This window comes from Chelmon rostratus, chromosome 4, assembly GCF_017976325.1.
Source record: "Chelmon rostratus isolate fCheRos1 chromosome 4, fCheRos1.pri, whole genome shotgun sequence".
Lineage (NCBI taxonomy): Eukaryota > Metazoa > Chordata > Actinopteri > Chaetodontiformes > Chaetodontidae > Chelmon > Chelmon rostratus.
This window is the reverse complement of record NC_055661.1, coordinates 11,852,774-11,866,157: the sequence shown is the minus strand read 5'-3', so window position 1 is coordinate 11,866,157 and position 13,384 is coordinate 11,852,774. Positions and strand designations below refer to the sequence as shown.

The 13,384-nt window shown below is 43.4% G+C and overlaps 2 protein-coding genes across 3 annotated transcripts; one reads left to right on the top strand and one right to left on the bottom strand.

The window, feature by feature from the left end:
* Positions 1-887: 887 nt before the first annotated feature.
* Positions 888-4,274, bottom strand: abhd8b (abhydrolase domain containing 8b). The gene is made up of 4 exons (XM_041935300.1): positions 3,481-4,274; positions 2,731-2,901; positions 1,994-2,210; positions 888-1,172 (listed from the first exon to the last, which is right to left on the bottom strand). The coding sequence occupies exons 1-4, from the start codon at positions 4,272-4,274 to the stop codon at positions 888-890; spliced, it is 1,467 nt and encodes a 488-aa protein (XP_041791234.1).
* Positions 4,275-9,673: 5,399 nt separating this feature from the next.
* On the top strand, positions 9,674-13,295 carry LOC121605657 (DET1- and DDB1-associated protein 1). 2 transcript variants are annotated; one of them, XM_041935661.1, is made up of 5 exons: positions 9,674-9,991; positions 10,631-10,711; positions 10,877-10,928; positions 11,142-11,203; positions 11,313-13,295. In XM_041935661.1, the coding sequence occupies exons 1-5, from the start codon at positions 9,983-9,985 to the stop codon at positions 11,415-11,417; spliced, it is 309 nt and encodes a 102-aa protein (XP_041791595.1). In that variant the 5' UTR covers positions 9,674-9,982; the 3' UTR covers positions 11,418-13,295. The 2 variants fall into 2 exon arrangements, with proteins under 2 accessions (XP_041791595.1, XP_041791596.1); XM_041935662.1 differs by lacking the exon at positions 9,674-9,991 and adding an exon at positions 10,344-10,470.
* Positions 13,296-13,384: the final 89 nt, after the last annotated feature.

Below are 13,384 nucleotides of genomic sequence, written 5' to 3'. Positions count from 1 at the left end.
TTGTGAACTTCTCATTCATTGTGTAAAAATAATATTCTGGTTTACCTCTTAGAGGTGTCGAAGACGAGGAAATGGCCAAAAAAATACTGATTGTGCATCTTTAATCAAGACATGCCTTCCCACCTCACCTCTACAAGAGGTCTACAATTTTTCATTGCGTGTGATACATAACGTTCCCCCAACATGCACACAGAGAGACATTTGACAAAACTGTGTCAAGATTTGATATTAAACCTCAACTAGGCTAACACATTAGGCTAATTTACCACCTCGCTGGTTTCCATGAGGTTCAGACTCTGCTGCTGCTTTATGTGGGGCAGCAGACAGTCGACCAGGAGCATGTTTCATTTGTTTTGCTTCTCCACATGTTAGGGATGGCAAAAGTCAGACCAGGCAATCAAGTGTTACCCTTTCTAAAAATGGAACTGTCAGTATGGCAGGTGACACTTTCTGATTTGTCCACAAAAGTCAAACGTTATGTCTTCTTCACCCTCATGGCTGTATGTCACAGTCTCCATCTCTTGTTCCACCTTAAATGACATCATCACCACCCTCCACTTCAAGGCACAGCTATATCTTCCCTGCTGTATGTTGATGAGAGGGAGCTGTAAGCTGAAGAACGGACCTCCAGCTTCCAGCATTAGAGCTCTTTGTCCTCTGTCCTTCAGCTCAGCAGCTGGCATAACTGGAAAACCTGAATTCCCTGCATCACGTCACACCTTCACTCGTCCCACCTTTAGCTGGACTGTTTCAGATAAACTGGCTCTTCTGTCTCAGCGTCGGGTCAAACAGCCAAAAACCCAGCTCAGATTATCAGGACCCACAAAGTGCATGGCCAGCCTCGATATGTTGTGACAACCAGGGGAAGCTTCAGCTTTGACCTTCAGTCACTTCTTGTCCTTGCTGCCTGCCTGTTTCTCTGTGCCGCCGTTGGACGAAGCCTGCCTCGCTGTTGCAGGTCGGACCTTGGAAGGGTCAGATGTAGCCTTGGTGTTGTCAGAAAGGGCTTTGGCAGTCTCTGGACGTGTTTTGGACTCTTTCTTCGGTGGTGGAAGGGTGGCCGGCTCCCAGAGGAAGAACTCATGCAGGAGAGTGTTGACAGCCTCGGGACACTCCATCATGATCATGTGACTGCCGTCCTCCAGGACCTTCAGGAAGGCCATTAGAAGGATCTGACAGCGAGTTAAAAGAAAAATAAGAGAAGTTAGATTTTGTAATCACAAACAAAACACTTCCACTTCCACATCTTTTTCATTGACCAGTTTTGGTGGGTGCTGAAAGGAATAGTTAAGCCTTCTAATTTAGTTTTGTGTCTTTTTTCCAAGGGTGATCCTACACATCAGTCCCTAAAGCTCAGGTAGTTGTAGGTAGTTGTAATGTTTAAACTACGATTTCCATATACTTCACACGAATGTTGACCATTGTTGACCTAAGCATACTCACTTTGTGGCGGAAGACAAGCGTTTATTAAGAGTCGTGTTTCTGACCACCTGGTGTCCAACTGGTCTCCTTTTAGCTCAGTTTTGGTCTCCACCAACCCCTGAGGGAAATATCTGGCTCTTTAGCAACTAAATGCTCCTACGTGTGTTCACCAGCTAGTCGCTAAAGTTGTCTGTCTGCTGTTTGGTGCTGGGCAGCTCGCGCTCACTGGGTTTATCACAGCATGTTTGCTGAAAACAGCTGCCGGCTACATCTGGATACAACACTGATGAGAGAGGTGACAGTGATCCAGAATGGGCCATAAAACCAAAAAACTGATCCAACAGATGCTAAAATGCTCCATAAAGCTGAGAGGAACTGCAGAGTAAGGTGATATTTTTTCTGTGGGTTTTCAGTTCAGGTCCCCTGTTTCACATTACATGTAGTTTTGTGATGCATTGCATTAATTTGATTATGGGATGAAATTATGACACTCAGCAGTGTGACAGCAGTGTCTTAGAGGGTCAGCTTCCCTATTTGACTCCTGGGCTGGGGGCTGAAGAGGCCCACTCACCTCCGCCATGCGCTGGTCCTCTTCAACAGGGACAAACTTGTCATGCATGCCGTGAACCAGCAGGATGGGCACGGTGAGTTCAGCGTGGTAGACCTCGTCCCCCTCAGGCCAGTACTGCCCGCTCATCATGGCGCGCAGCACAAAGGACGACACGTTGAAGGCGTTGTTGTCTTTCAGCAGCTGCTTTTCCTTGGCACCCTGCTGAGCAAAGCCAGCCCTGTAGGGGGCAGAGCAGAGGAGATTTACCTTAAATACAAACGGCTTAAAAAGGAAAGGATTCTGATGACATTCACCTGTGGCTGAAATGAACACACACAGTGTCACATGAGGGCAGAATTAGCATAAATATCACACTTTCTAGTAAAACAAATGTGTGGGTTTCTGGTTGAGATGCTTCCTGATAGTTTGATGTGCTGCTATGTAAGTTAAAGATCAGATGTTTGGACTGATGGACAGGACACAGTCATGTTGTCAGACCCCTCCTCATTAGATGGGCACATATTATACTTTCACATATTAAACTTTGACTTGAGAAGAATAGAGAAGAGGGATGCCACTGTCCTCTGGCATGTTCATCATGCTAAATACATGTTGATCAATGAAAAACTGTGCAAAATGCATCACAATTATTTGGCCTGGTGAAATTGCCTGTAGCAACTGTAGCCTTTTTTGTTCACTAACTGTAGACCGATCAACCAAAAGCAAAATTTTCGTCTCTGTCACTGCTGCTGTCTTACTTGAGAAAGCTCCAGGCTAGCAGCGGGGAGAGGCAGTGAAGCACGCAGGTGGGCAGGTTGAAGATGGAGCAGAGGCTGGGCTCCAGAGCTGTGGGACCACCGCCGTTGATCATCACCATCTTGTGGATCTGTTCCGGATACTCGTGGGCCAGGAAGGTGCAGAAGGAGACACTAGGCAAGCGGAACAGAAGGCCCGTCACAAGGCAGGCTAGAAGAATCGGGGCCGTTTGTTTGTTTCGGTTTTAGTAAGAATGTAGACATCTGGAATTCTGTCATTCAAAACAGTTGCACAGCAATATGCAAAGTTTGCTAACACAAGCTAGCATTAGCCACCACAGTAGAATACCAGATCAAGTTTAGCTGTAAAAGCAAAAACATTGAATGTACTGAATTGGGAAAAGTTGCTTTTTAGGGCTTGTGATTTCATTTGTAAAAGGGAGATTGTGTCATTTCTTCTTTTAAACCTTACATACTCTCACTTTAAGACAATACACACACACTCATATAAAACTGACCAAGCAGCAAACGCAGGAGCACTTGAAAAGCTGGAGACAGCGAATGTTTGGCCTTTTTGCTTATTAAACGAATTAAATGACAATGATCAAACCCACTGTAGCTCCATATAATGATTATTTCAACACTATCACACTATGTTGATAATGCTGTACTTGATGTAATTGGGCTTCTCATACTTCATGATATTATGGGCAAGAACAAAAATGTGTGTAACTCGAGTGTTTTTTAATTTACCCATAAGAATGTCCTATGAGAATATTCCTCTTGCGGGCATATCTCTTGAAGATAAGTCTCATATCCTCAGCCAAGGCATAGAAAGTGTATGCAGCAGCTATCTGTGGTGCTGAGCTGGCTCCATGACCTGCCAGGTCCATGGCGATCACCTCATAGCCCAGCCTGGAAAAGAAGTCCAGCTGGCTACCCCAGATGTCCAGCGAGCCTCCCACTCCATGGATGAAGAACAGAGCCACGTCTTGATGTGTCCCTTTGCAGGCCGATATCTTCCTCTCGCAGTCGATCACCACGGTGCGCTTGGGCTTCCGCCTGCGCTTCCTGGGCTGCTGCGACTGGTCGGCCTGTGCGGCAGCAGGTGCCTCTCCTCCTGCTCCTGTTTCAGACGTCCCGTCTTTGACGGCTGTGATGGACTCAGACCTGACCTCAGGGATGTTGACAGGCGCTGATGAGTTACAGTCTGTCAGTTCAACCTCCACAGTGCTGTTTGGCTCTGTATCTCCATTCTGGCAGTTTTTCAGCTCTGCACTCGCTCTGTCACCCAGGTTCTCGATGTATAGCTGTCCATTACGATATACTGTGATCTTTCGTTTGCAGCTGACACTCCCACCCTGCCCAGCAGGTTCCTCCACCACCGGCCGGTCAGGAATGATGTGTCGAACCCGCAGGACGCGGCCTGGTTTCACCTCCACAAACTCGTAGCCATCAGCTGCTTCTGAAGTCTCTACAGGTGCCACAACATTGCCCGACTTTGAGTTCAGGCAGCAGAGAAGACCCTCCATAAAGCTGGTCAGCATGGCTGCCAGTCTGTAGGGGATATTTCATATAAAAACACACGAAGATCAGCACACACATGCAAGCGTGAGTGAAAACCAAAGGTACATAAATTGTAAAAGGAACCAAGTACTCTATTTAACTTAAAGGTACAATATGTAAGAATTGGCCTTCTGTGAAAGGACTCCAAACAAATAGGGGGCAGCATAGCACCAGAGTAACCGCTAACTGCTGCTCACTATACTCTGTGCTGTAGCTATCTACTAGCTGCCGTTAGCTAATTAGCTGCAGGTGTGATAGGAGCGAGAGTAAGGTCTATGTAATATTTGTGATGTTCGTGTGTATTATATCAAACACACACTCTGTATGCCATAAAAAATTAAAGTGTAGTTCAAAAAACATCAGAAAGACATAGCATTATTTTGTGTGTGTTGATTAATTTGCAAAACAATGACTAGATGATGGAATCTGACAATAACATTTTACATTTATATTGTTCATATTGTAATTCTTTGATTTAATCTGGATCTCTACCTCAGATCTGAAACATGTGTATTACATGCACTTATTTTAAGAAAAAGACTTATATTGTTATTAGAATTTTCCCAATATCTGTATAAACATCTGCCCAAGAATTGCTCTACTCTGTTGCTGTACTGCATTATGCCATTTTTAAGAACCATGTCATTATTCTCATTTATCTTCAGGACAACTTTAAATCTCTAAATCAAACAAACTTGTGGGAACCTTAAATGCACCATTCAAACAGGTAAACAAGTTCTTGTGCCCTTACAATCTGGAATCTAAGTACAACTCAAACCCTCGAGACGTGAGCAGCATCTTCCCTCAGCGCAGACTTTGGGGTATTAATAGACGTGGACAGTAATAGCTCCCTGGGTTAAAGCTGTCCACCATGTGATCACTCTGCGCCAGCACACGCTGCCATACTGCCAGTCACAACCACAAAACAACATACATTAATTAATGCTATTTTTTTGACGTATGGCCCAGTACGCTTCTTGAGGCATAATTAACAATAGAGCAGAGTTACATTATTATGTTGGCGTGCTCATATAGAGAACACATGCAGAGTAGCACACTCACACACACACAGACACATATTCAAATGATCTTAGTCATGGCAGTCCTCATGTTATGATAATGTGAAGATATTATTAATGTGCACATCAAAAGGTAAGGATTTTAGTAATTACTCCATATTCCAACCACCTACAACAACAAACTGGCTTCTTTGTGAGCTCCAAACTGCTCATTTTAAAAAAGTGGGAACAATTTGCCATCAGAGAAGTAAATATCCAAAGAATGGATGACGCTATATGTAATGCATGTCTCATACACACTACAGGTACAGTATATACTGCTGCTGGTGGTATTAACCTACCATCCTGCTGCTCCCCTCCCTGCTAGAGGGGATTATAGTCTCTGTGTCTCTGTCTAAGTCCACACAAACACAATCTGTCCGTCTCCTCTCTAGATGAAAACAGTGACACTGTTTGGTAACAATCTTACCCCTCTGAGTGATTTGTTGAATCTTTTTCTCTGCTGGCAACCCACCAGCTACTGCTTTTCATCTGAGGATTATGGACACAATAAAACCAGCATTCCTGCTTTGCTGGCTATCCTCGTGCCCTTTCTGCTTATACTTGCACATCCTTTATCCAAACAGCAGTGTTGTACAGTGCTGCGTGTGAACTGACCGGAGGAGGCTGAGCAAGCCATTTTGATATCACTCAGGGAGACATTCACCTCTAATATTATTCTCACATCAAAAGACATCCATTATCCAGACACAACGTGCGACCTGTGATGTATGCAATTGTTTTTTTTTTTTTTGTTGTTTTTTTTTCGGAAACCTCTTTTGGTGACAAGAAGGTTCTTATTGTCATTAGACATTGACACTTGAATGGATGCATCTTTTACTACTATGCCCTAAACAAATCCAATAAACTTTTCAACCTTTACAGACAAAAAAAAATCTGTTCCTCCACCATGGCCCTCTTTTAAACTGCCTGATTCCCCTCATCCACCTCATATATTAGAATCAACTTTAAAATGCACCGTTGCTTTGTGCCAGTAACCGATACGGACGTGGTGTTGCGTGGGAAAATCCTGCCATAGGCCTCTTTTTCATTGCAGTCTCCCCTTGTCATAGTCCACATATATAATTAATTGGGGCAGAGCACAGATGGTGTTTTTAATAAGGAAAGAACATTAGAAGAAGTATTAGAGGGGAAAACATCAGAGACAATAACTGAGAGTTCTCGCTACTATTACATATCATACTTCATTCAGATTGGTGCAAAACACAGATAGTCTTTAAGACATACCTGTGATGGTAGCAATAAGGCATCATGATTCCAAACCAGACCACATCTGGTACAGCAGTGGGGACTCCATACAGGAGGACACAGCCCCTGTGCTCTTTTTATATATCACTTTGCAAAGTGGCACAAAATCACACCTGGGTGTACACCTGACCAATACTAGCAGTGTTTTTTCAGTTGGCCACTGGAGCAGTCAGGTGTTAACAGCCTTGTTAAAGGGCAATTCATGATTGTAATTAGGTAAGATTGTAAGGGCAGCAATTTCACTTTTACACCAAAATTATCAATGAAAACGTCCCAGTCACGATTCCGCCTCCCTCACCGATTGCTTGGAGAGAAATCACTGTCCTCCTCAATAAAATCCTACTGGTGTGTTTCATAACTGTTTGCCTCACTTTGCTTGGCGTCTTCTATTTGGACTCTAATAGTCATTCCTGTACATGGCTTCTGTTGTCAGCGGCTGCAGGAGGCTGTTATATAACGATTCACGCAGGTCAGACACACTCACAGTGTGGACTGGTGCCAAGAGAAGAGCAGAGACCGTCACGGAGATTAAAAACAACCACAGAGGGTTCATTGCTGATAGACAACAGCTTGTTAGGTGATGTGCCACCAACACTGAATCCTGACCCTTGCACTTGCTTGCTGCTGTCTGCCACAATGTATAGTGCTATCCTGGCCTGAAACATTATCATTTTTGTCTTTATTGGGGACTTCTGCAAAGAAAAATGAAAGGAGCTGCATTGTAGTGCTGTATATTACACACCTTGAGCCAAATGTGCCATCACTGTCTACATGAAAACGCAACTGATGAGAAACTCAATAACTTTGAATGCATGAAAGAAATCAATCAAACAGCATTGACCCACATGTTGGTTAGAAACACTCCGTCCTTGTAAGTGATTAGAGCCACTACTCAGCAGAGAGAAATCTATTCAAAAGTGAACACGTTTGGGGTCATTTGTGCGCCAAATCCAGTTCTTCTGGACCATTATTGTGGCCATTCATCAGAAACACCCAGCTCGCAGGTTCACATCACAAACCAGTGTAACAGTTTGAGCAATAAGAAAAACAACCACTCAAACAGGAACGAATGGTAGCGCTCCGCTACGTACTGAAGTCGCTTTGTTGCTGTCAGTAGAAAACAGCGTGTTTTACCTGGCGCCCTGCGTGAAGCTAATGGTCCCATCTATACACTAATAACAACAAAGCGAGATGACTGGGCCACTCACAGCCGTCTGATGCAGGCAGGTGCCAGAATGTTTCCTGTGCTCTCCTCTATTGCGAAATACAGTTTAATTTTCATAGTTTTATAAACACTCAGTAACCTGTTTGTCTTGGTCAGCTGCAACGCAACTTTATGTGCAGCGGCCTGCCTCTTGGCTGTTGCCAATAATCTGCAGCATAAACCATAACAAATGAATATGAAGTAAACACAGCAATAGGCGGCAGGAAAGGAGAATACTCACCTTTATATTTCCGAAAAGTCGATGTGAAATATGATCAGATTGATGCGTTTTTCTTATGAACCATCGAGGAAGTAGGAGAGCTATAATCTGTTGCAGTCAATCCAATAATCTAATTTATCTGGCTTCTGTTGTCGTGTAGGTAGCCTCCACATGGCGGACAGTGTCAGCCTACTCACAGCGTATCTTTCTGTGGCTCAGAAGTGGATCCAAATGTCTGCGTGCTCCAGCTCTGCGGGTCCGTGCCGGCATGTTGGTGACGGTGCGCTTGGAGACGCGCCGGTGAGCTCAGGATGGTGGCTGTCAGGGTGGTTTTAACCCATCAGCCGTGGATGCGATGCGTCCCGGTTCGGTTTGCGGATGTGAGGAGCTGCCCCCTGCTGCTATGTGACGCGAGACAAGCAGTGGATGTATTCTTAAAGACAAAAAAAGACTTCTGTATTCAGTATAAAAAAAAAAAAAAAAAAAAAAAAAAAAAAAAAAAACACATTCATATAGACATTTTATTACCAGTGGTGAAAAAGTAGCCTCATTCAACTTTGACCTAGGAGCTGTCTTTGAAAACGTAAAATAAAATGAAATAAAATAAAATAAAACAAAATAAAATAATAATCCAGCAACAAACGTAAAAGCAGCTGGTGAGTTATTGTTCTGGCCTCCTTAAAGGCCACGACTAACATGAGGAGGTCAAGTTTTTCGCATAAGTCTGAAGCATTTTCCAAACTATTTTTAATTTCTAAATCTAAATCTAAAATACACAAATAACACAAGTTATACAAATCCCCTCAAGTTACAATGCAAACATATTCCACATTAGCAAAGAATATTCCCTTCATGTTATCAGCATCCCCTCTCCAGCATCTTAAGGAGGTGGTGATGCAGCAGTTGCCATGGCTGTCGTTGCTAGGTAACTATTTGCAAGGAGTCCAGGAGGTAGGTGCCAGTGAGGCGAGAGAAGACCACAGACATCAGGACCCAGCAAACACACCCACTGAGCCAACTGCAATTCAGCCTCCCTCGAAATTAAAATGTTTTCAAAGTTTATCTTAATATGCTGTGATGGTACAATAATATTGTGTTGTTGAATGAGATAGCTGGAAAGAGCACATACCTGGGTATCAGAAAGCATCAAATGAGAGTGTGTGTTGCAGCTTTAAACCAAAAGCTTAAAACTTTTTTCAAGTGATTCTACTATTGTATGTTTTAAATATCAGTGGGTCTTTAGGGAATACCACGCTTTTAACTCTTATTGTCTCTTCATTCATTGACTGCAATGCTCCCTCACAAGATGTCTCACACCCATTTAAAGAACAAAACATGACTTAATGTGGTCAGCTCACCAGATCACTAAACAGAAATAACATGCACTTAAGTCATAGTTGTATAAGTGAGAGCTAAAGACTATTCAAACTGTTGGGTCAGTAGTTAGTGATGTTTCTTATAATGAAGCTCATCGTGTGGGACAGCCAGATAGATGTTTTAGGGAGGAGTTGAGAGTTTTTCTGTTTACTGATTGGCTCCCAGGGCAAGATACTACCACGTGAGAGCAAGGGAAAGCCAATTAGGCACTCTCGTAGGCGTGGCTAAGGAAGCGTCGCTACCATCCAGCCATGCTAGCTGAAGAAGTCCTGTGTAACTAGCTTTGCTAACTCATGCAATGACAACTTGGGTTACTTTTTTTGAGTACAGCTTCGTTTTTTCATAGACACCGGGATCTAGAATGGAAACAAGAATTCGTGTGTGAAGGTCGTTGTTTTCTATACCAAGAGGACGCGATAGGACAGCTATCTCGGTGAACTAGCCAGTGAGCTAGCGCGGCTAACCGTTACATACTCACACTGCCTGCCATCACCACCAGCAGAACAGACACCAACCCAAGTCCAAGTCGGCGTTTTGACGTTGGAAATATCTAGCATTATCATGGAGAAGGTAATTATTCCACATGCACCAGACTGGCAACGTTAGCCTAAGCTGTACTATGGTTGTCAGAGGCAATATGGTAATATTTAGCCAGCTAACTATGGGTAACAGATAGCTGCTAGCCACACCTGCTTCTCCTGTTGGCATTCACCAAGGCCAAACCGGCATCGTTTTGTGCTCTGAGCTGCTCAGCTCCGACCGGCTCATTTGAAAGCACTTGGTGTGCGCACTGCTGTGCACGATCTGATATCTTCACCTTGTTGGGAGGTTACTGGGGACGTTACCGGGAGAGTAGCGGGCCCAGTAGCGTGTATGGGTTATTAAGATGAGGGAACGCCCAGCACCGACTCCGTGACTGGTATCCTGCATCTACAGTCATTTGGACGGACCACTCATCGGTGATTTTTCTAACATCCGTATTAGAAAACTGTTTTCACCTGCACTGTTGTCAACCGATAAATCTGGACTCTTCCTATGAAATGCCACAGGTGAACTAGTTTGTTTGCTAAAAGTAAGATATTTGTGGAAGTCAGATAGGCAGGTGTCTGGGGGCTTGTAGTGTTTAAATTCAGATTAAATGCGAGATGAAAAAAGACTCACTAAATCAGAGCTACAGGGTATAATCATAACTTAAATGTCTTCCCACAGGCGGATTTCTTGAAAGGACTTCCTGTCTACAATAAGAGCAACTTCAGCAGGTTCCATGCAGACTCTGTTTGTAAAGCATCTGTAAGTACCCTACGATGAAATTAATCTTCTCGGACTGTCATTAATCCTCGTGAATATTTGTTATAGAGGATATGGTCACAAATCATGTAGAAATAAAAATGTTGTTATTGTTCCTGAACTGCAGAAGAATGTACATCTGTGATTTGTAATTTGTCCTGTTTACAGAATCGGAGGCCCTCTGTGTACCTTCCAACACGTGAATACCCCTCTGAACAGAGTAAGTAACCCAACTCACAGCTAAGAGCTCAAGGTCAGAACTTGTGGAGAAAAGTCTTACACGTAAACACTTCTTAAACAGTAAATGTCCTATAAATAAATATCCTTAAATGTTCACCAATGATCAACTGGTATCATTTTGTGGAGACTGTGCTCTAAACTGATGAGCTGTTAACATAATTTGTCATTAATATGCTGACTGTTTGCTCTACAGTTATTGTAACAGAGAAAACCAACATCCTCCTGCGTTACCTCCATCAGCAGTGGGACAAAAAGGTGAGCATATGCAGTTCAGTCTGGCTTCACTTCTTGACAACAATTACCTGAGTCTTACCTGAGAAACTGTGTGACTTAACTCACTGCTGTATAATCTTATGTCACACAGAATGCAGCAAAGAAAAGGGAACAGGAGCAAGGTGAGGGTGACAGCCCCGCACCCCCAAGGAAGATCGCCAGGACAGATAGCCAAGAGATGAATGAGGACTCATAATTGTTTGTGTGTGTGTGTGTGTGTGTGTGTGTGTGCGAATGTGTGCGGGTATAGCCAATATAAACTAACAAAGGCAAAGGATAATCCCACCTGAATAAACACTTCTGGCCATTCTGCTCTCTGGCAGGACAGGATGCCTGTCCTGGCATGAAATTAAGAGTCACCCATAGGGAAGTAGGGAAATTCCTGTCAATAAAGCAGCCATTTATGGTGTTAAAGATCGTGTGTGTGAAAATCATGAAACCAGAAAAGATCTCAGAGTCGCTGTTAGTCACTTACACTGTCCGAACTGAGCCGTTGATGGGGAGGGGACTTTATACCCGTGTTTCTTTTATTTATGTTGGCTATTCCCTGTGTGGGTTAGTAAACGCGTATATGTTTGTATGCATGCTGAGCCGTGAGTGAGTGTTGTGTGTTGTGCTGTGCTGTATGTGTGAGGTGAGTGAAGAGTTGAAAAGTGTCAGAGTAGATCAGAGGTGGTCTTGACAGATGAAGTCAGACACTACCCTTAAAAACAGTCTCATAACTGATACATGACTTGTAGCCTTCTGTCACCTGGAGAGACTGCCCTGATTTGTGCAAAGAAATTGTTTTGTTACTGTTTTAATTTTATTATATCTGTTGTTGTTCATGTATGGCAATGAGCTTCCTGCCAGCCACAGTGCCCACCCTCTCAGTTTCACTGCCCACTCTGCAGCCACATGGGGGCACTGCGACATTTCTCCACACTGTTTTAATCAACAGAACCAAGAATGCACTGTGAAGAACAGCACAAAGTAGAAGCAACTCTTCCAGAATCCCCTTAGATGTGTGTTTATGGTGAATATACATATCTTCATTCTATTCTGGGACTTGTGCTTGTCGGATAAATATTGTGTTGGTGTTTCTGAGAAATATTTTTACACCTAGCACCACCTTCTGGCTAATCGAGGCTAGTAAAAATGGCATTTCATCTGAGTTTTAGCTGTTCTTTCATCAAAGGACGTCGAAGTAAAAGAAGGAAAACGTGATGTAAAATGTGATGCTGGATTTCAGTTGCACAACAAGGTAACAGCACAGATAGTGAAGTAAAATATGTATAGTAATATCTGGAAAAGGGAAAAAGAATACATGATGATGTGTGTAAATATTTGCCAGTACCACAATAAGTTTATCCAATGTATCTTTGTGTCTGCCTTTTTGTAAAACAATACATGGATGCGATAGGAAATGACCCATGTAAGTAAAGAGCCCCTGTGCCCAGTGGATGTTACCTTGCCTTGCATGTTGATGGCTGGGTATTATATTCCTGGAGCAGTAATAAAACCTGAGGGATGCTGGAGTCGTGGTGTTATCGTGTGTGACTGTGGAAGGTATTAGCCTATAGGCCTTACAAAATGTCATCATATTAGGACCCTTGTGCTCCCCCAGCTCAGGGCCTGGGGTAGCTGTGCTGTCTGCCCTGTGCTGATGACAGCCCTGGATGGTTTTGGTGTGAGAGCTGGCGTAGGTGAACATGGGGGGCTTAAAGGGGTGTTACATTTTCAGCCATAGAATGCACAATAAGCATGCACAGCAAAGTGCAGTTGCCATCCTGCCTTGTTCCTGGGATTCAGTTTGTATTGGTGTCCTATGCTGTACAACACTGAATAAAGCTTCTTTTTTTTTCTCAATGTTTGTATCACTGCCCAGCAGTCACATCGCAGCCTCCTGTCCTTTTTTTTAATCGATGCTGCAATGTGGGTTGACAGTGTGGTCAGTTATCTCCCTACCTACAGTGTAAATACCGTCTGTTTCTGAGGCGTAAAATCACATTATGCTTCTGCTCAGATAGACTGTTCTACATCACCCTAAGCCTTGCCCCATTTCGTGTGTTAGGTCGGACATGTTCTTTATAGCTTTGCTGAAATAAAACTGGATTGAAGCTGGGTATTTGTCTTGTGGTACTTTAAATAGATAATTTCAAGTCCTTGATTTAAGAACGAGAG

Excerpts from the sequence above, each read along its gene's own strand:
- abhd8b (XM_041935300.1), bottom strand. The coding sequence starts at position 4,274 with ATGCTGACCAGCTTTATGGAGGGTCTTCTCTGCTGCCTGAACTCAAAG. Across the intron at positions 2,902-3,480 it reads CTCATAGGACATTCTTATGG|TGTCTCCTTCTGCACCTTCC; the intron begins GTAAATTAAAAA and ends CCGCTTGCCTAG. Across the intron at positions 2,211-2,730 it reads CTAGCCTGGAGCTTTCTCAA|GGCTGGCTTTGCTCAGCAGG; the intron begins GTAAGACAGCAG and ends TGCCCCCTACAG.
- LOC121605657 (XM_041935661.1), top strand. Across the intron at positions 10,929-11,141 it reads TGAATACCCCTCTGAACAGA|TTATTGTAACAGAGAAAACC; the intron begins GTAAGTAACCCA and ends TTTGCTCTACAG. Across the intron at positions 11,204-11,312 it reads ATCAGCAGTGGGACAAAAAG|AATGCAGCAAAGAAAAGGGA; the intron begins GTGAGCATATGC and ends TATGTCACACAG.